At 39.1% G+C, this 21,712-nt stretch overlaps 1 protein-coding gene across 4 annotated transcripts in view; it reads right to left on the bottom strand.

The window, feature by feature from the left end:
- Positions 1-301: 301 nt before the first annotated feature.
- STXBP5 (syntaxin binding protein 5) overlaps positions 302-21,712 on the bottom strand; it is a 396,458-nt gene continuing 375,047 nt past the window's right edge. For all 4 annotated transcript variants that reach the window (XM_075862864.1, XM_075862866.1, XM_075862865.1 and 1 more), the window contains 6 exons: positions 21,446-21,685; positions 20,889-21,258; positions 13,589-13,754; positions 10,420-10,531; positions 8,893-9,110; positions 302-2,806 (listed from right to left, as the gene is read on the bottom strand). In XM_075862864.1, the coding sequence (XP_075718979.1) occupies positions 2,765-2,806; positions 8,893-9,110; positions 10,420-10,531; positions 13,589-13,754; positions 20,889-21,258; positions 21,446-21,685 (1,148 nt within the window). In that variant the 3' untranslated portion in view covers positions 302-2,764. The remainder of the gene's footprint in view (positions 2,807-8,892; positions 9,111-10,419; positions 10,532-13,588; positions 13,755-20,888; positions 21,259-21,445; positions 21,686-21,712) is intronic.

Raw genomic sequence — 21,712 nt, 5'->3', positions numbered from 1 at the left:
TAATTACAGGTATAGACAAAGTGATGGTTATGTACACGTTATGAATGTAAAAGCTGCATATAAGTAATGTATTGAAGCATATATTTAATATAATTTAGAACATCTTCACATGACTTGGGGAAAGAATGGTAAAAAACAAAATATTGGTTATTGAAATAATCATTGTTTCTTTGCAACCCAGGATTAAATTGCTCTAAAATACATTGCATTATGATCTATAAACTGAGTAACAGTATGGCAATTTTGTTCAAACCTCAATGACTGTATTTTTTCTTTTTATATGTGCTGACGACAGAAAAGGTTATATATGTATTCGAGTTTAGAACATTGGGGGTAATTTATTTTCAGTGGACAAAATGAATAGTATATTTTCACCCGATCTATATATAGTTCAAAAAGGCCACCAATGAATATGCATTTTTTGGAAAATCAAATGTCAAGTATCCCTTCATCAGTACAAATTGTCCATGTATGTTGTCAAATTAGAAATTATGTGATCAAAATCACAAGTCTAGGGAGCTTTGCCTTAAATTATAATAACTTGAAAATAAAATTTCCATAAATCCAATTTTTTGTGCATATTTTGACAATAAATACTATATTCAAGTTTGATATTTTTGGGGGATTTTGGAAATGTGCTTGGTAGCAAAATATTTGTTTTGAGTCTCAAAGAAAAAATATACACAAATGCATAAATTCTGTAAAATCACAAGAAAAACACCTTCAAATTTATATTAACACACATCTGATAAATACTAAATTTATCACGTTTGCTCTATTTTCCTACCTTAATATATATTGCACTGCTTTTGTGGCCGCACGCACACAAATGTCTGTGTTTTTTGTTTCTTATAAAATGAACTCAGTGCCTATTCGCAGTGCTTCCCTTATCAATGAGATCGGAGTGTTCTACGTATTATATTGAAAAACAGAAATGACACCACAGTCATGAGACGCAAGTCTTTACATGACTGCTTCATGCCAGAGAGACATTTGTGGTCAACCGCCACTTAAAAGGTTAAAATAAATAGAAAAATATATCTTTAGAACTGCATGCGCCAAAACGTGATAATACTGGAATTGAACATGCAACTAGAAATGTACAACGCTGCTGTAACAGAAATGTCTCTTCATTTCCTAGTTACTATTATAGGCACTTAAAAGAAATGAACTATTAATAAATGAATGGTGTTCCTCATCCAATGGGCCAGGTCGATAGTTGGGGAAGGATACGCATAAGACAACCAATCATTTTGTATGTCGCTTCTATGATGTCAAACACTCCGTGATACCCTCTTACTGCACAGTGGTATGACAGATGGGTTGTTTTCAAGTAGTTGCTAAAATGCAGACATTTTAGCTTTTGAAATCTTTTAATCTCTTAACACTGGATCAAATAAGCATATTAGTCATTTTAATGAGGCGTAAGGGAAAATCTCTACCTGTTAACCTTTCATATACAGTGCTATATGCCCAAATATAATGTAACCAATCCATCCGTTTTCTTATTTTAAGCGTAAACAGTAAATTGAATGAATCTTATAGTTTGATACGGGTTACGATGCATTTGCCACCCTAATATCAGCTCAGCCTTTAGCAAGGGAGTCACGGTCTTTTGCAAGACACACTTTGGTATAGGTCATATAACTTATTTTGGAATTTATAGGTAGAATAATATTCTGTGCCGTGTATTTTAACCATCAGTCTATGTGTTTTTTTGCTTTTGTAAATAATGTTTGACAAAGTCATATTAATGCTTCAGCTCAATTTGCAATATTACTAAAATCTACTAAAACAAGGACGCTAAACGTGTACAAAACTGGTTCAGAAATCCAACTTGTAATTTAGCAGTTTCTTCCAAAGGTAAGTTATTTTTTTAACAAACAGTAAACACAGAATGGCTGGAGATACCTCCACAATCTAGTCTTAGCTGCAGCACGCCCGCCCCCGACAAACTGAAAAACAGCAGAATTATTTGGTATAAGAACCAGAGAAATTCTTGGGTGGCTAATGGATCATCAATTGACTTATGCAGTGGCCCATTTTTTTTCTAGGCAAATAAATTGCAGTAACACAGATACAAAAAAAACAAACTCATCAGATAGAACATCCAAAAAGATCCATATGAAGAGTTTACCAATCCTATGTCGAGCTTGATATGAGTGGAAAATACGTAATGGATGAACGATGAAATCTTCTCCATAGAGACCTTTGCGCTGTCTAAAGATGAAAGCTTTGTGAACACCTCACTTGTGCAGATAGCCAAGTCTAAGAACAGTTACGTGTCCCATCCCCTGTAAGAGCCAGTGATACTTGTGGTGAAGCAACAGAGGTTTAAAGCGAATAGTCCGGACATAACTTCATAACACCCGTCAAAGACGAACAGAACGAAATAAAAATAAAAATAAATCACAAAAATATAAACAAAGAAATGAAACAAACCAAAACATTTTCCACTGCTCATTCTTGTGCCTTCTCACCACCACGTTGCTTCCTTATCTCTTGCATCTTGACGCCAAAACACAGCTTAGAGACAAATACTGAGTTTGTTTCTGTTTTCTTGGATGTAATGCTCCTCAGTTAAAACCAAGACACTGAGGTAAGACAGTATATGATTTGTGCTAGGAAACAGTAACCAAATATGAATGTTCAACCCTTGTTCCCAACTGTCCTGCAGAAAGAAATGGCGAGAAAATGGATGCATGTTTTGTTTAAAATCTTCCTTCTTGTTGAAGTTAAAATAGATGAATTTGGGTCTGGCTCATCAGAATTGATACCACTTCTTTTCTTTGCATTTTGTCATCATCTACAAAAAGAAAAAAAAAAATACAATGTCTGTATTTTTAATTTATAAGTAGTAGTAATTTATTTACCAGCAGTCAAATTAAGTTGGAATTCTTCTTTAACCCCTTAAGGACGCAGCCTAGTTTTGGCCTTAAGGCTCAGAGCCCATTTTTCAAATCTGACATATTTCACTTTATGTGGTAATAACGTCGGAATGCTTAAACCTACCCAAGCGATTCTGAGATTGTTTCCTCGTGACACTTTGGGCTTCATGTTCGTGGTAAAATGTGGTCGATACATTTAGTGTTTATTGGTGAAAAATTGCAAAATGTAGAGAAAATGTTGAAAAAATTGCATTTTTCATAATTGAAATGCATCTGCTTGTAAAACAGACGGTTATACCACCCAATATAGTTACTAGTTCACATTTCCCATATGTCTACTTTAGATTGGCATCGTTTTTTGAACATTCTTTTATTTTTCTTGGACGTTACAAGGCTTAGAACATAAACAGCAATTTCTAATATTTTTAAGAAAATTTCAAAAGCCTTTTTTTAAGGTACCTCTTGAGTTCTGAAGTGGCTTTGTGGGGCCTATGTATTAGAAACCCTGATAAAACACCCCATTTTAAAAACTAGACCCCTCAAAGTATTCAAAACAGCATTTAGAAAGTTTTTTTAACCCTTCAGGCATTTCACAGGAATTAAAGCAAAGTGGAGGTGAAATTTGCAAATTTCATTTTTCTTGCTGAATTTCAATTTTATTCATTTTTTTTTCTGTAACACAGAAGGTTTTACCAGAGAAACACTACTAAATATGTATTGTCCAGATTCTGCAGTTTTTAGAAATGTCCCACATGTGGCTCTAGTGCGCTCGTGGACTAAAACACAAGCCCCAGGAGCAAAGAAGCACCTAGTACATTTTGAGGCCTCTTTTTTATTAGAATATATTTTAGGCAGCATGCCAGGTTTGAAGAGGTGTTGAGGTGCCAAAACAGTAGGAATCCCCAAATAGTGACCCCATTTTGGAAACTACACCCCTCAAGGAATTCATTTATGGTTGTTGTTACCATTTTGACCGCACAGTTTTTTCACAGCACGTATTTGAATTGGGCTGTGAAATGAAAAAAATTTCATTTTTTCCAATAAGATGTCATTTGTGATCAAAATTTCTTATTTTCACAGGGAACAAAATACCCCATTTTGTTGCCCAATTTGTCCTTAGTGTGGCAATACCCCATTTGTGGTGATAAACTGCCGTTTGGGCCCATGGGAGGGCTCAGAAGGAAAGGAGCGCTATATGTTTGTTGGAGTCCAGATTTTGCTGGATTGGTTTTCGAGTGCCATGTCGCATTTGCAGAGCCTCAGAGGTATCAAACCAATGGAAACCCACCAAAAGTGACCCCATTTTGGAAACTACACCCCTCAAGGAATTCATTTATGGTTGTTGTTAGCATTTTGACCACACAGTTTTTTCACAGCACCTATTTCAATTGGGCTGTGACATTAAAAAAATGACATTTTTTCCAATAAGATGTAATTTTTTATCAAAATTTCTTATTTTCACAGGGAACAAAATACCCCATTTTGTTGCCCAATTTCTCCTGAGTGCAGCAATACCCCATTTGTGGCGATAAACTGCCGTTTGGGCCCATGGGAGGCCTCAGAAGGGAAGGAGCGCTGTGTGTTCTTTAGAGTGCAGATTTTGCTGGATTGGTTTTCGGGTGCCATGTCGCATTTGCAGAGCCCCAGAGGTATCAAAGCAATGGAAACCCACCAGAAGTGACCCCATTTTGGAAACTACACCCCTCAAGGAATTCATTTATGGGTAATGTGACCATTTAGACCCCATAGTTTTTTCACAGAACTTATTTGAATTGGGCTGGGAATGAAAACAAAATTATGTTTTTCAAATAATATGTAGTTGTGGCTGAAAATTTCTTATTTTCACAAGAAACAAAATACCCCATTCTGTTGCGCAATTTGTTCTGAGTGCCGCAATACCCCATTTGTTGTGATAAACTGCCGTTTGGGCCCATGGGAGGGCTCAGAAGGAAAGGACCACCATTTGGCCTACTGGGGATTTGCTAGTGCGAAGTCATGTATGCAGAAGCACCTGAGGTACCAGTACAGTTGAAACCCGCAAGAAGTGACCCCGTTTTAATAACTACACCCTTAAGGCATTCATCTAGAGGTGTAGTGAGCATTTTGACCAGAGACATACACCCCATAAACTGTAATGTGAGTTCTCCCGGGTATGGCAATACCCTACATGTGGCTGTTATCAGCTGCCTGGACACACAGCAGGGCTCAGAGGGGAAAGACGAGGGGGGACAAGCTGTGCGGAGTGCATCAGGGTAAGTAAAATTGGGGTAAATTATAAACCAAGGGATGTATGATAAATTTTAAAACTGACTTTCATACAGAGCTCTGGTTATTCGGGACACGTGTCACATTGATATATTGTGTCATCCCTTATCGCCCTCTTATAGCAGACTTTGCACCTCTTTTTACTTTTTCCCTTCTTGCCAGTTTGGGGAACTTCTCCTGGAAAGTGTTGCCGCCTTGGTACGATGCGTGTGGCCCCGCTTCCAGAAGTACTGGGTGCCCCCCCTTCTTGGTCCCTAAAGATTAGGTTCTTGATAATGACCTCTTGAAATTCCAGGAAAGTTCCCGTCTGGCCTGCACATCGACGTAGCACGTACGCATTGTACAATGCCATCTGTATGATGTGCCCGGCCAGCTTCTTATACCACACCGCATGGCGCTGTAGGGCTTCAGGATTTGATCTTACAAGTCCATCCCTCCCATGTACCTATTGTAGTCCAGGATGCAGTCTGGTTTGGGGGTGGCCTTCCCTTCATATATCCTAAACCTGTAGGTATACCCTGATGCACTCTCGCACAGCTTAGACATCTTCACGCCATACCTTGCCCTCTTACCCGGCAGGTACTCGCGGAATTGAACCCTCCCTTTAAAATCTACCAAGGACTCATCAATAGAAATACACTTCTCGGGGGTGAATGCTTGGGAAAACCGGGCACTGGAACGGTCTAATAGGGATCTCCGTTTATACAAACGGTCAAAACTGGGGTCATCTCGGGGTGGGCACGGCTCATTATCAGTATAATGTAAGAAGCGAAGTATTGCCTCATTTATTTATTTTTTTAGGTTCCAGTTCAGTTCTGAAGTTGCTTTGAGGGGCCCATATATTAGAAACCCCTATCAAATACCCCATTTTAGAAACTAGACCGCTCAAAGTATTCACAACAGCATTTAGAAAGTTTATGAACCCTTTAGGTGTTTCACAGAAATGTAGAGCAAAGTAGAGGTGAAATGTACATTTTTTTTTTTGTCAGAAAATCCTCTTTATAACATTTTTTTTGTAACACAAAAGGATTTATCAGAGAAACGCAACTTAATACGTATTGCCCAGATTCTGCAGTTTTGAGAAATATCCCACATGTGGCCCTAGTGCGGTAATGGACTGAAACACCGGCCTCAGAAGCAAAGGAGCACCTAGTGGATTTTGAGGCCTCTTTTTTATTAGGCACAATGTCCGGTTTGAAGAGGTCTTGTGGTGCCAAAACATTGGGAACCCCCCAAAAGTGACCCCAATTTGGAAACTAGACCCCTTGCGGAATCCATTGTAGTTTTCTTGGGGTGCATGCGGCTTTTTGATCAGTTTTTATTCTATTTTTAGGTGGCGTGGTGACTAATAAACAGCAATTCTACTATTGTTTTTTTATTCTTTTTTTTTTCCTGCGTGCACCGTGCGCTATAAATGACATATTCACTTTATTCTGCGGGGCGAACGATTACGTCGATACCAGATGTTTATAGTTTTTTTTAATGTCTTATGGCGTTTGCACAATAAAATACGTTTTGTAAACAATCATTCACTTTTTGTGTTACCTTAATCTAAGAGCCATAACGTTTTTATTTTTCAATCAATAAAGCCGTGCGAGGACTTATTTTTTGCGTAACGAACTGTAGTTTCGATCAGTACCATTTTTCGGTACATGCGACTTTTTGATCTCTTTTAATTCCATTTTTTGGGAGGTGAAGTGACCAAAGAATTGTGATTGTGGTACGGTTTATTATTATTTTTTTTTACGGCGTTCACCGTGCGGGATAAATAACAAAATAATTTTGTAGTTCAGGCCGTTACGGACGCGGCGATACCAATTATGTATAGTTTATTTGTTTGTTTATATATTTTTATTAATAATAAATGACTGATAAGGGCAAAAAGGGGGATTTTTACTTTTAATACTTTTAAAACTTTTATTTTCTTATTTTTACACATCTTTTTTTAACTTTTTTTTTACTGTATTACTTTGTCCCACTAGGGGACTTGAGGGCAGGAGGCCCTGATCGCTATTCTAATACACTGCACTACATGCGTAGTGCAGTGTATTAGAACTGTCAGCTACTCACTGACAGCAAGCATAGTGGGTCCGGACGTTGTCAGGACCCACTAGGCTTCCGTCTATGGCATAGCCGGACGCCATTGTTTGGTGTCCGGTTGCCATAGTCACCATCGCCGGCCGCTATCGCGTAGCAGGCCGGCGATGGCAGCTTAACCCCTAAAAAGCCGAGATCTCTATAGAACGCGGCTTTTAAGGGGTTAATCAGCGGGGACACAGCGATCGGTCCCCGCTGTAGGAGCTGTGACAGCTGCTGAACAAGACAGCAGCTGTCGCAGCTCCTGTATGTGTCGGGAGGACGGCCGAAACGGCCGTTACTCCCGAGACGTACTATTAGGTCATGGAGCGCGAACGATACAGCTGCCATGACCTAATAGTACGTCCAGGAGCGGGAAGGGGTTAATAAACATTTATATGTCAGGAAATTAGTAGGTGACCCTGGATCTGCTGGAATAAGAGAATCTGTTACCAGTTTTCACAATACAAACTGCATACATTATTAAATAGGTCTCTTAGACCTGATGAGACTGATGTATTTACTCTGAAAATCCATACCAGAATGGCTGCGTAATACTTTTTCAAAGTTATCCTGCCTGATAAAAAAAATTTGCATTTTTTGAGACTAAGTATATGCATGAGGGCAAGTATATGCATGATGAAATCTCAATCTCCTCACATCTAGAGCTGACAAGCTCCTATCAGTGTCCCTCCTTCCCTGCACCATGCGGAAATATCACATATGCCGTACAAGCTGCAGTCTTCCCGGCTCTGCAGCAAAAGAAATCTGCAGATGGATTTAGAAAATATAATTCCACACTAAAAAACTGCTGCTGGAAGACAGGCTCTCTCACTGCAGAGCCAGGGAGCCTGCAGCTTGTACTGAGCATGTGCAAGATTTCAGCATGGTACAGATGAGGAGAGACACTGATAGGAGCTTGTCAGCTCTAGGTGTGAGGATATCCAGATTACATAATGCATATACTTGGACTCATCAGGCAGGAACATTTTGAGAAAGGATTATACAGGCATTCTGGCATAGTTTTTCAAAGTACATCAGTCTCATCAGGTCTAAGAGATCTATTTAACAATGTATACAGTTTGTATTGTGAAATCTAGTGACAAATCCTATTTACCATAAGAGGGTAAACAGTATTCCTTAGAAGTGGCGACCCTAATAAAGAATGGTTTTGAAAAACAATTTCACTGCTAATAGACAACACAATTTTTGGATCCAAGAATTTCTTTGTTTTAGATATTTAGTTTTGGAGGTATTTTCGCAGGATACGCCATACAGTACATGTCCGATAACCCCCCCCCCCCTCCCACACCTATTAGGAGAGCAGGGGGTCACAATTTTAGGCACAAGCTCAGCTTTCTTCATGTAAGCATATAGGAAATAGCCATGCAAACACGTGTCAGCACGGAATATAAATTTTTCATTTGATAACACTTTAGTTAGTTACAGTTTAATTACTAGTGGAAAAAGTGCTAAAGATATGATGAGCAGAATGTTCTGCCCAATTGTCAATGTATTCAATATAAAATGACTTGAATATTCCTGGATATTATTTTTCATGTGTATAAAAATATATACACGACTGCTCTTCCTGTTTCAGAGTTGAAAGAAACTTAGCATGTTGTCTTGCATTTAGGCAAACTAACACATTTGTTTCCAATACCTCATGAGCATGTTTTGAGAATGAGTCCGCACTAGCAAGCATGGCAGCTGTCCTATCTTCTAACTCTCCTAATTTCTGTCCCCTCTCGTCCAGAGCCCATCTGGCTCGCGTTAGTTCAGCACCAACACCCGTTGCAGCTCCTTTAACTCCTTCCATACCCCCTGGTCCAGGAATGTGCGTAACAACAGTTGGTCGTGGTCTCCCAGATGTTTCTCCAACTAAAACAATGAATAGAAAATTAACGTAATGTTATCAGAGTGTTACATTGTAATTTAAATGTAACTGTTTTATGATATAGTGGTCAGTTACTAAAGGCTCTTTTCCACGAGCCAATGATCGGCTTTCTCATTGATCGGCACTCGTTTTCACAGCCCGTATTGGGCCATGTACAAGGTCCTTAAAGGGGTTTTCCCATGATTAATATTTATCACCTATCCATAGGGACCCCCACTGATTAAGACAATGGGCTTACCTTGCTGTTCGTGAGAGCCCCATAGGAATAGAGCAGTAGTGCGCATGCTCAGCATTGCTCCATTCATTTTAAATGGGGCTGCCGAAGATCGCGCTCGCTAGACCAATGGAAATGGGCGGTGGTCGAGAGTGCGAACTCCAGCTTCATTCCTATGGGGCTCCCTGGAATGGCAAGGTAAGCCTGTTTTCGTGTTCGATGGGGGTCCCAGCGGTCGGACCCCCACCGATTAGATATTTATCGCCTATCCTGTGGATAGGTGATAAATACTGATTATGGGAAAACCCCTATAAATCCTGGACTGAGAATTGTGTCACATAATCCTTCAAAATCTGGAGAGACACAGAGGAAGGAATATCTCAGCTAAAACTTAACTCTTAATTAATTACTAATAAATAAAATTAATCAAGTGTAATATGCACTTAACATAAGTGTATATACAAATTAGGGCTAATGCAGGGAGGCTAGGGAAAGTTTCCTGTTGTATTAGGGGTTGTTCTTCTTCGGACGGTTGCCCTACTTGATACAAACGGTTAGTGGTAGACTAATCTATAGTCTTAAACATATTCACCCCAATTCCGCAACCTGCTATTCAAAGATCCCAGATTGGGATATACCCTAGCCTCATCTACTGTAATTGCTTTATGACTTTCACTCCATCTTAGAACGCTTCCTGTAGCCTAGGGCTTATGACACTAACAACAAGACCAAAGACAAATTAGTCACATAAGTAGACAAGACAATTATTAACATGATTCAAAGTAAATGTGCAAAATTTTTGACCTTGACATTTCATAGATACATCTAGAACAAAGTGAATGGGACAGTGCTGCGATTCCCTGCACAGCCGATGAGTGGGCGCACTGCTGTGCAGGGAAAATTTGAATGGGACGCAACACTAAACCAGCACTGTGTCCCCTTTATCAGCATGATCGGTCAGTAAGTGATCCTAACAATATGCCGTCACTTTCTAATTAAACCCATTTAATTATTCTGAATTTTGTTTTCTATTTTTCAGCTTACAAGACAAAATAATAATACAAACACATAGAACTCACAGAGGTCTTCTCTGTCCAGTGACTGGGCTCCTCCACCAAACAAGCCTTTGAAGAAACCTCTATTAGGGGCTTCAGGTGTTTCAACCGGAGTGAACATTTCTCCTAGCATTTCCTATATGAATGTGGACAAACCAAAATCACGATCATGAATTGTGAACAGAATTGCAAAATAATCAGTTTAAACATGTAGAAGTATAAAAAATAAAAAATAAGTACTCTTGGGCATTTTTACATCTTGACTGAGCTCATATATATTGGTTTTTAAATTAAAAACACATTGATTAATGACTTGCCAAGCGGTTTCTGACCTATGGGATAATTTAATGAAAGCAAAAGCACAATATGCTGTGTAGAGAACATTTGTGAGTTTCTCCACTACAAATTAGTGTATATTTACATGTTGCTGTCATACTGTGGTTTTTGTAGCATGTTTTTGTGAAATCCATGCAAAAGTAGGTTAGCCAAGAAATTGTAGCAAAAATGCGATAAGACTGCAACGTGTGAATATACCCTCATACCCTTTTGTGTATAGGACTATGAAGTATGCTGGTGCCATACAATGAAAGGGATTTTACATCAAAATAACTATGATGGGTACTGGGGTGAAGTGTCCAGGGAGCACCACAACCACTTTTTTCCCCTCATTAAGATTCGCCATCAATTTGTGATTAATAGGACCTGCATCAATCACACAATAATGACCTATCCTAACGAAAGTAAAGAAGTGGTTGTGGTGCTCCCTTCACTCCAGTACCCGTCCATGTGGTTGTTTCTGTAATACCAGACACATGCACTTGGATAGCACAGTGCCAAATGTTGCCGTTAAGGGGGTCACACTTGGTTCATTGATTATGCTGCACGTGTGTCCCAAAATCTTGCCTTGTAAACATCAGAACAAAAGATAGAATTTGTAAACTCGCATTTATATACATAAAAAGTGGATACTATCGCATAGTCCAATATGGAATAAAATGTGGTGTTATTAAACATATCCCATTGAATTTATTTTTCATTTAATGTCTGATTAAAGGGTGTAGCTGGATGTTATGGGATATTACATAATGCCTTAAATGAGAACTACCATAAAATAAATTTATAAAGGTCTCTTTAGTATAATATTAATACTTTTTTGGCTAACATAAGTTTGCTTTAAGTTACAGACCCAAAGCTCCAGTCTGAACTACTGAAAGATTCAGATGTCTGGATTCAAATCACATTCATGTCTATATAAATTATATATAGACATGTGCCGTGCAATTCCAGATTTGGGGCTCCCCATGAGAAATATGGAGCATGGATTTGAACTTGAGTAGTTTCTTGACTGAGGAAGGAAAATATACTGGAAGTGTTATGTAGATGGTAGAAGGATGAGATGTTCTGAATGTGAAGAATAATGTCAAAGGGTAACACCAAGCTGACAAGCACTTTTTGGAATATTAATAGAACCATTTGCTGAATGAAATAATAAAATAATGAGATCAGTTTTGTCTATATTCCATTGCAAGTACCTTTTTGACATCCAAGAAGAAATTACGGAGAGGCAACTAGAAATATTTGCTTGAACAGGGAAAGGGAGGTCTGGAGTGGAGAGCTAGATCTGGGTACCATTAGCATTCAAGTGGTTTTGGAGATCAATTGAGAAATTAGTTTGCCGAGGTGGTGTAATACTGAACCTTCTGGCACACAAAGAAACCCAGTGAATGATACATTTGAGGTCTAGTCTGATAGTGTAGAGTTTAGAATTTGAAGCAGAAGTGGGTGGTCGAAAGACGTCAATATCTGGTGCAGAGTCATCGGTTGCTTTTGTTAATATGGACAGAATATGCAGGACAGAAACCAAGTTGAAGAAGGTTAATGAGTGAATAGCAAGTTGAGGAATTCAGGTAGTCTGTTGTAGACAAGATGTTAATGTAACTTGGAGACAAAGGAGAAGAGAAATGGGAGGGCTAACTAAAAAGCAGAGGGTAAAGCGAGGACAGAATGTATCTTAGCATGCTTGAAGGCTATGGGGAAGGTGCCTGTGGAGAGGTTGCAGAGTCCAGTCAATGCTTGGGCTACAGTGGAGTGGGAATGAAGTAGGTCAGAGGGGGACAGGAGAGACAGTTTCATAATTTTCTTACAGATTTGAGAGCAGAGGATAATGATCTGTAGAGTGGTAGTGAGTTGGTGAGGGATATTTACCATTATTCATGCCAGATAGGATGTAGGTATTAACATAAATGGAGATTTAAACAGACATAAGGACCCTGTGACAACAGTGCACCTGACAGAAATCAGAAATGCGGTCATCAAAATCTCTCAGTGCAGCCTCAGGATTAGGCCTGTAACTTTAAACAATCATCTCTCAGCAAAAAAGATATAAAACATTTTTCACATACAATAAAGGGCCTTTTATATATTTCTACTTGATGATCTAAACCCAATCCTGTTCTGATCCATCACTTTAACCCCCTTCTGCACCATAATAGTACATATCAGTGAGCGTCTTGTATCTGTGACCCACCGTGCTAGTACGGCGCAGTGATTATTTGCGGGTGCCATCTGTAATATGCAGCCGACACCCCACTATAATGGCCAGGATCGGAGATCACTCTGATCCTGGCCTTTGAACTCCTTAGATGCTGCAGTCAATATCAACTGGTTTTACAGAGGAAGGGGGCTCCCTCTAAGTCCATCAGCATTCCGCAACATGATTGCGGGGATGCGACAAAAGGAGAAAAAAAAAGGGAAACCAGGTATATTAATTATACATTCTGCACTCAGTGTAAAATTTTCATTGTGAACCGGAGGGTCGCTTTAAAGCCTAAACTAGACCATGTCCTTAATGGGTTAAAAACACAGGACCATTTTTATTGATAATTATCCCTTTAATAATCCCAATAAAACAGCTATTGTTTGAAGTCCGGGCTTCAGAATAAAAAAATTGCTTTGGCACCATGGACTCTGAGGAAGCACCATTTAGTGGATGCTAAAAAAAAAACCATATGAATGTCCATGTACTGTGTGTCCTGGTCAGACCACTTACTAGATTGGCCAAGTTCTAACACACACCCACACATCAGATTCCACTGGCTGATCCCTATCAGAAAGTGAAAATTATCTAGTCCGGTGTAAGTCACAGCTGATTCGAATCCAATTCTGGAATTATAGAAAAAGCTAGATGAGTTACCTGTAGGTTCTCGCAAGTTTCTTGACTGTAGGTAATTCTCTGTATTTCTGTAGGTGAGACGAGATACAAAGCCTGCCCATTGTTCGTGAAGCAAAATGTTCGGGCTATCCGCATGTTGGTAAGCGGCAAGTAATTTACATCCAACAGCGGCCTTAAACTTGGCAAACTTAAGAAGGAAACAGAGTAGAGAAATATTTTCATCTTTTAACCATACATGCTAATGTCCAAATGTTATTTAAACGAACCGGGAGAGAGCGGTGATATAACCATATATAACTCTAATCTGTGATTATAGATTACCTACCGCATACTTAGTTTGTAATACACAGGCATTTAGTTAGAACCCTGCAAAATCATGTTGTTCATTCTTAGGGAAATGTCTCATGGGTCGGATGCGCTGCAGAAAAGTCAGCAGCGTCGCCAACCATGAAACCGCAGGAAAATCCACCATAATATATGCTCCAAATAGTGTCTAGTTTGGGGAGTGTATTGGGGCAGACTTCCTGCTGCAGGGGGAAAAAAAAAAGACTTTAATTCACCTCTCTTTGCTCCCGTACCAATGCTTCGCTGTTCTGTCTTTTGTTTTGTTTTTACTTCGAAAAAATGGTTTTATTTTTTTGGAACTCGCAGAATTTTCTGCAAATATGCTGCGTAATTGCAGAAAATTCCACAACAATTGGTGTTTGTTGCATAATTTGACTTGCCCATTGAAATCAATGGGGAAATTCTGGGACAAATGCAAATGCGCAGTGATTCTGCAACAAAACTTGACATGCGGCGGATTTATAATCCTCACCCCAGGTCAAGTGGAGCACATATTCTATGCAGAATTTTTCTACAGCGTGTGGATGAGATTTGTTAAAATCTCATTCGATTTGCTGCTACTGTAACACGCTGCAGATTTCCCACCCACAAATTTGGATGGAAATTCTGCAGCGTATATGTGTGAACTTAACTAGGGATGCACGATGCATCGAAACTTCGATACTGTTCTGATAACGTGCACCCTCAAACCGTTCGATACCGTTATTTCATGTATTTCAATACTAAGCTGTGCGGTCACACAGTTCAATATTGTAACACATGAATGCATGAGAGCGGGGCTTCGGCTGTGTGATACAGCCATTGCCCTGCTCCTGAGTCCTGACAACAAGTGCGCACGCGGACAGCATGATGTGATGCGGCCAGCGCTGCACTAATGAGTGGCAGCACTGAAGACAGAACATGGCGGGCGGACTGCAAAACACCCCCATGTTCTGTCTTCAGTGCCTGCACTGCAGCTCATTAGTGCAGTGCCAGCCGCATCACCTCATGCTGACCGCATGCGCACTTGTTGTCAGGAGCGGGGCAATGGCTGTATTACACAGCCGCAGCCCCTCTCTAACGGCAGAGATGAGAGAAACCTCTGATCTCCGCCCTCTATTCCCCTGAATGCTGTGATCAAAGCTGATCGCAGGATTCAAGGGGAAAACGAGAAGGGGGGATGCCCCTTGGATCGCGTCACAGGGAACCCCTGTGACGCGATCGAGGGACATACCATATATGGGCAGACAGCCCAGGGTCCATTAAAGGACCTCAGGGCTGCCTTACCATATTTCCTGTTAGGGCATACTTAGGTATGTCCTAACAACTGCCTGTGTACTATCCGTACACAGGATAATGTGCAATTCAGCATCATACCACGCGCCTCACATCAGAAAATGGAAGAACTTTTTTTTATTATTACTGTTGGCAAAGTATCTAATTGGTATCGAAATCGCAATACTAAACAAAGTATCGGTATCGAAGTCCAAATTCTGGTATCATGACATCCCTAGTAGAAAGTGATAAAAAATTATACCAATAAAAGCTACAGCTCATCCCGCCAAAAATAAGCCCTCACACTGCTCAATCGCCAAAAAATAAAAAAAGTTATGCCTCTTAGAATGTGATGATACAAAACAATTTTTTTTTTAACAAATAGTTTTTTCTTTGTAAAAGTAGTAAAAAAATAAAAAAACCTTTATAAATTTAGTTCACCGTAATCATATTGAGACACAGAATAAAGTTAAGTTATCATTTTTACCGCACGGTCAAAGACGTAAAAATAAAACCCAAAAAACCATGGTGGAATCACAGTTTTCTCCAATTTCAGCCCGCAAATATTTTTTTTCAGTTTCCCAGTACATTATATGGTACTCTATATGGTGTCAATAGAAACTACAACTCCTCCCACAAGGAATAAGCCCTCACATCACTCTATTGACAGAAAAATAAAAAGTTATGGCTCTTGGAAGGCGGGCAGTGAAAAATGAAAAAGATAAAGTAAAAAAGGATCAGTCCTGAAAGGGTTAATTAATTTCAAATAAAAAAACATTTATGGCCACATGTGGGGTATTGCCGTACTCTGGAGAAATTGCTTTACAAATGTTGGGTGGCTTTTTCTCTTTTATCCCTTGTGAAAATGTAAAAATTCAACATTTTAGTGGACAAAAATGTTGATATTAATTTTCACTGCCTAATTCCACTAAATTCTACAAAATAACTGTGGGGTCAAAATGCTAACTATACCCCTATAAAACGGGGTCACTTTTGGGAGGTATCCACCCTCCAGGGCATTGGAAACGAGACATGGCACTGAAAACCATTCCATCAAAATATGCGCTCCAAAATCCAAAAGGCGCTCCTTCCCTTCTGGGCCCTGTTGTGGGTCCAAAGATCAGTTTTTTGACCACATATGGGGTATTGCTGTAATCGGGAGAAATTGCTTTACAAATGTTGGGGTGCTATTTCGCCTTTATTCCTTGTAAAAATTCTATGTTTTAGCAGAAAAAGTAGATTTTCATCTTCACAGACTAATCCCACTAAATTCTGCAAAAAAAAAAACTGTTCGCTCAAAATGCTCACTATACCCCTAGAAAAACTCCTTGAGGGGTGTAGTTTCCAAAATGGGGACACTTTTGGGGGTTTCGACTGTTTAGGCACCACAAGAGCTCTTCAAACCTGACATAGTGCCTAAAATATATTCCAAAAAAAAGGAGGCCCCAAAATCCTCTAGGTGCTCCTTTCCTTCTGAGGCAGGTGCTTCAGTCCAGTAGCACAAGAGGTCCACATGTGGGATATTTCTAAAAACTGCAGAATCTGGGCAATAAATATTAAGTTGTGTTTCTCTGGTAAAACCTTCTGTGTTACAGATTTTTTTTTTTATTACAAATGAATTTCGGCAAAAAAAAAAAATGTAATTTGTAAATTTCACCTCTGTGCTTTAATTCCTTTGAAATGCCTAAAGGGTTAAAATACTTTTTTAATTCTGTTTTGAATACTTTGAGGGGTGCAGTTTTCAAAATGGGGTAATTCATGGGGACTTTCTAATATAGAAGGCCTTCAAAGCCACTTCAGAACTGAACTGGTCCCTGAAAAAATAGCCTTTTGATATTTTGTTGAAAATGTAAGAAATTGCAGCTAAAGTTCTAAGCCTTGTAACATCCCAGAAAAATAAAAGGACGTGAAAAATCAATGCAAACAAAGTAGACATATGGTAAATGTTAACTAGTAACTATTTTGTGTGGTATTACTATCTGTTTTACAAGTAGATACATTACAATTTAGAAAACTGCTACATTTTTGCTAATTTTCTCTAAAATTTAGAGTTTTTTTCACAAATAAATATTGCATTTCTTGACCAAATTTTTTCACTAACAAAGTACAATATGTCACGAGAAGACAATCTCAGAATCGCTTGGATAGGATAAAGCATTCCAAAGTTATTACCACATAAAACGACACGTGATTTTAAAAAATCATCTGGGTTAAAAACAAAAACAACGGTTTCCCCAAACTCATTAAAGAAAAATACATATTAACGTATGCAAACTTGGCTTACATTTTGAAACTGGAGTACAATAAGAATTGGATGGATGTTTACATGTAGGTAAAGTATTCTTTAATGATAATTTTGCCTTTAACCCCTCAGTGACAAGCCTATTTTAGTCCCTAATGACCAAGCTAATTTTTGTTTTTTTCTATTGTCACATTCAAAGAGATATAACTTTTTTATTTTCTGTCGACATAGCTGTATGAGGACTTGTTTTTTGCGTGATTAGTTGTACTTTTTAATGGCACCATTTTGGGGTACATATTTTTTTATTAACTTTTATTAACTTTTTTGGGGGGAGGGAATAGAAAAAAAAACTGAAATTCCGCCATTGTTCTATGCATTTTAAATTTACACCTTTCATTGTGTGGTGTAAATAACAGGTTACCTTTATTCTATGGGTTGGTACGATTACGACGATACCACATATGTATAGGTTTTTTATGGTTTACGAGTTTTGCACAATAAAAAAACTTTTGAACTAAAATTATTTTTTTTTGCATCGTCGCTTTCCTAGAGACTTAATTGTTTTATCTTTCGGTCAATGTAGCGATGTGAGGGCTTGTTTTGTGCAGGATGAGACATAGTTGTGATTGGTACTGTTTTGGGGTACATGGGACTTATTGTTTAACTTTTAAAGATACTTTTTTGTGGGGCAATGGAAAATAAAAGCAATTTCGCCATTGTTTTTTGAATTTTTTTATGAGCCATTACGGTGGCGGCGATACCATAAATGTACTTTTATTTATTTTTTACACTTTTACCAGATAAAACTACTTTTTATGGGAAACATTTTTTTTTACTGTCATTTTTATTAATAATTTATATTTTACGTTACTTACTTATTTTTTTAGTCCCATGATGTGACTTTACTATGCGATCCTCAGATCACTGCTATAATGCTTTGGTATACTTAGTATACCAAAGCATTGTTGCCTGTCCGTGTAAATCTGGCAGGCAATCTATTAGGACGTGCCTCTGGCATGTCCTAATAGGCATATGCCCAGGGCAGACCTGGGGGCTTTTTATCAGGCCCCCGGCAGCCATGGCACCCCATCGGAGGCCCGCGATTCCATTTGCAGGCTGCCGATGGGTGACAGAGGGAGCTCCCTCCCTCTGTAAACTATTCAAATGCCGCGGTCGCTATTGACCGCGGCATTTAACGGGTTAAACGGCCGTGATTGAAGTAAACTCGATTGCGGTCGTTAGAGCAGGAGTCCGGCTGTCATCAGACAGCCAAGCCCCGGCTCCAGCCTGCATGGGATACCCAGGACTTCGACTGGGCCGCCGTGAAAAGGTGGTGACCTAGCCGAAGGCCCCTTTTTGACCGTCGTGGAAAGGCGTATTGGTAGTCACTAAGGGGTTAATACATCTTTTTACTTGCTTCTGAGAATCGGGCTGTTGTCACGGCTATAACTATAAATAAGACCTGTAAAATGTTCCAATTTAAACATTTTGTTTGTTTATGCCAATTTGTGCAAGTTTCTCCTCGCTCACTAAATTGAAAAGTGCTAAGAAAAGTGGATGTGGTCTCATAGGGCTTGTCCACACACAACGGAATTGTTGCAGAAAATTTCTGCAGCAATTCTGTTGTAAAAAGCAAGACTTTCCGTTATGGAAAAAACACACCATATCCTGCATTTTTTAAGGCAGAAAATGGTGCGTATTTTGCTGCGTTTTTTCGCAATGTTAGGAGATGGAGACCTCTCCTCTAAAAGACACCCCAATTCTGACCAATTGACATGCTGCGGTACAAAAAATACGCACCGCAGGTCAATTTCTGCTTGGAATTTTTGCGCAGCATGTGGATGAGATTTTTTAAATCTCATCCACTATGCTGCTACTGTATTCTTCTGCATTTTTTCCGGCCAAAAAAAACCGCAGCAATTCTGCAGCGTGTGGGCGAGCCCATAGGTGACGTAGTTTATGCCACTTCTATCAAATTGAGGAATGAAAATAAAGCAAAAACTTTAGGCGCAAATATGTGGCTGCTTGTAGCAGGCATAAAAAGTTACCGTAAATCTATTAATCCCTACTCGCCATAGCCAATTTTTCCCTACTGTATGAGGGCTTTTTTTTTGCGTCACGACTTGTAGTTTTTAATGGCACCATTTAACATAATGTACTTGGAAAGTTTTACTAAATATTTTGAAGAGTCGAATGGGAAAAACCAGCAATCCCTCCATTGTTTTTTTGGGTTTCGTTTATACGGTTTCACTGATCGGGTAAAAAGTACATTTATTCGGCAGGTCAATACGATTTTTTAATCGTTTACTACTTTTACAAAATAAAAAAAAATTGAAGAAAAAAGTTGTTTTCCGTCACCATATTAGGAGGTCTATAATTAGTTTTTTGCGGGGCAGGCTGTAGTTTTTATTGGTACCATTTTGGAGATACATGTGGCTTTTTGATGACTTTTTATTCCATTTTGTTTGGGAGGTAAGATGACAACAAAAAAACAGCAACTCTGTAGAGTTTTTTTGTTTTGTTTTTGTTTTGTTTTATGACATTCACCATGAAGTTAAATAATGTTTTATTGAAATAATTTGGACTCGGCGTTACTAACTAGGTTTTTTTTACATTGCTGAAGGGGAAAATTTTTAAAATATATTGTTTTTCTCCTATAATACCAAAAACTTTATTAAAAAAAATAAAAAAACAAATTAATCCCCCTAGGTGCCTTGAATATGCGATCGTTATATCGATGGTACAATACACTGTAATATTTATGTATTGCAGAGTATTGTGCTTTTAATTCCTCCTGTTAAGCCCTGCCTCTGGCAGAGCCTAATGGGAGGACCAAGATGGCAGAACTGGCAGACTTCATTAGGCCCTCAAGGATGCCATGACAACCATTGGCACCCTGCGATTGCATGATGAAGGGGCCGATGGGGTGAAAGAGGAGCCCGTCTAATGGTTTAGAAGTCGCGGTCGCTATTAACCACGCATCTAAGCGATTAAACACCTGGGATCGGAGTTATCTCCTATTCTGGGCCACTAGTATGAGTAGTCAGCGGCAAATGGGTTACAAGGTGGGCGTTTTTAAAATATTAAATGCAATTCTTCCCATCTTCCCAATCTAAATACATTGGTGCAAAAAACGACACTTAATACAAGCGGGTAATCCCTTTCTCCTGTTGTGTACATAGAAGAGAGAGGGCCTCATAGCAAATATCAAAATGGGTCACTTTTTATTGGTTTTGCCACCCAGCACAGAAGGATCTGAGGTTTGTTTTCCCATCCACGTTTTTCCCATGAACCTTGGGCCAATTCGCCACTTCCTTGGTTTTTAACACAATGCAGTGCCACTGTAGAAAAGGGCCCCATAATCGGCCTTTATGTTACATAGACCACCTTGCCTTTCTCCACATTCCCATGTGAGTAGCATAGGATAAGAACACCGTATTGAATACACACAACAGAATTTGTTAAAAAAAAAAATCTTACCTAAATGTCATAATGTGTCCATTGGCACAGAAACATGCAAGGCAGGTACTATTACTCATTGACACTATATCTCCACGCAGGACAAAAGAAGTCTCTGTAATGTTGTGTTTATAAATGCAGTTCTGGGAGGGCAGTGAGATCACCTTCGCCTGTTTTTCTGAACATATTACTGCATATTGGTTTTCACTGATTTCCTGAGACGAAGACGGTGAGACTGAAACTGGCCTCCTTTTTTTCAACCGCTCCTTGTCATCCTTATCTTCAGGTGCATTGGGTTCCCTCCAGGCCTCATTTGCTGGTGGGATTATAGCTCCTAGTGAGTCCAGAAATGCCATTCTTAAGATTGCACCCTTTAGCCTTAGTATTGTTCCTGTAGAGAAGAAAAAATATATGCTACTTGCAGACATCAACAAATAGTTATAAATCTTAGTACTAGCATATAGTAAACTAGACTTTGCTCAGTAGCAGTGACAATGCTAAAAATGATTAAAACAAAAATTGAATCTACTCTGTTGTGTCTCTACTAGGGAAATATATTCACCTGATATGATACTTACCACTTGGAGATACAATAACAGGCTGAACAAGTCTCTGGTCTCTTCCTGGTGGCAAGTTTAATACAATAACTAACACGGTCCCTAATGTGGTTCCAACCCATAAGCATGGTGATGTCGATGTGTCTGGTTTTCTTGTGAATGTCTCACAGAAATGGAGAGCAGATATTGCTTCCCGTGATTCCTTGTCTATGCTGGTCACACTGGAACTTCGGGACCGACTGAAGGAGTTGTCTCTGACATCTAAGATTATAGAACATAGATTAAATC

Source organism: Rhinoderma darwinii, chromosome 4 (assembly GCF_050947455.1).
Source record: "Rhinoderma darwinii isolate aRhiDar2 chromosome 4, aRhiDar2.hap1, whole genome shotgun sequence".
Classification (NCBI taxonomy): domain Eukaryota; kingdom Metazoa; phylum Chordata; class Amphibia; order Anura; family Rhinodermatidae; genus Rhinoderma; species Rhinoderma darwinii.
This window is presented reverse-complemented; position numbering and strand designations above follow the sequence as displayed.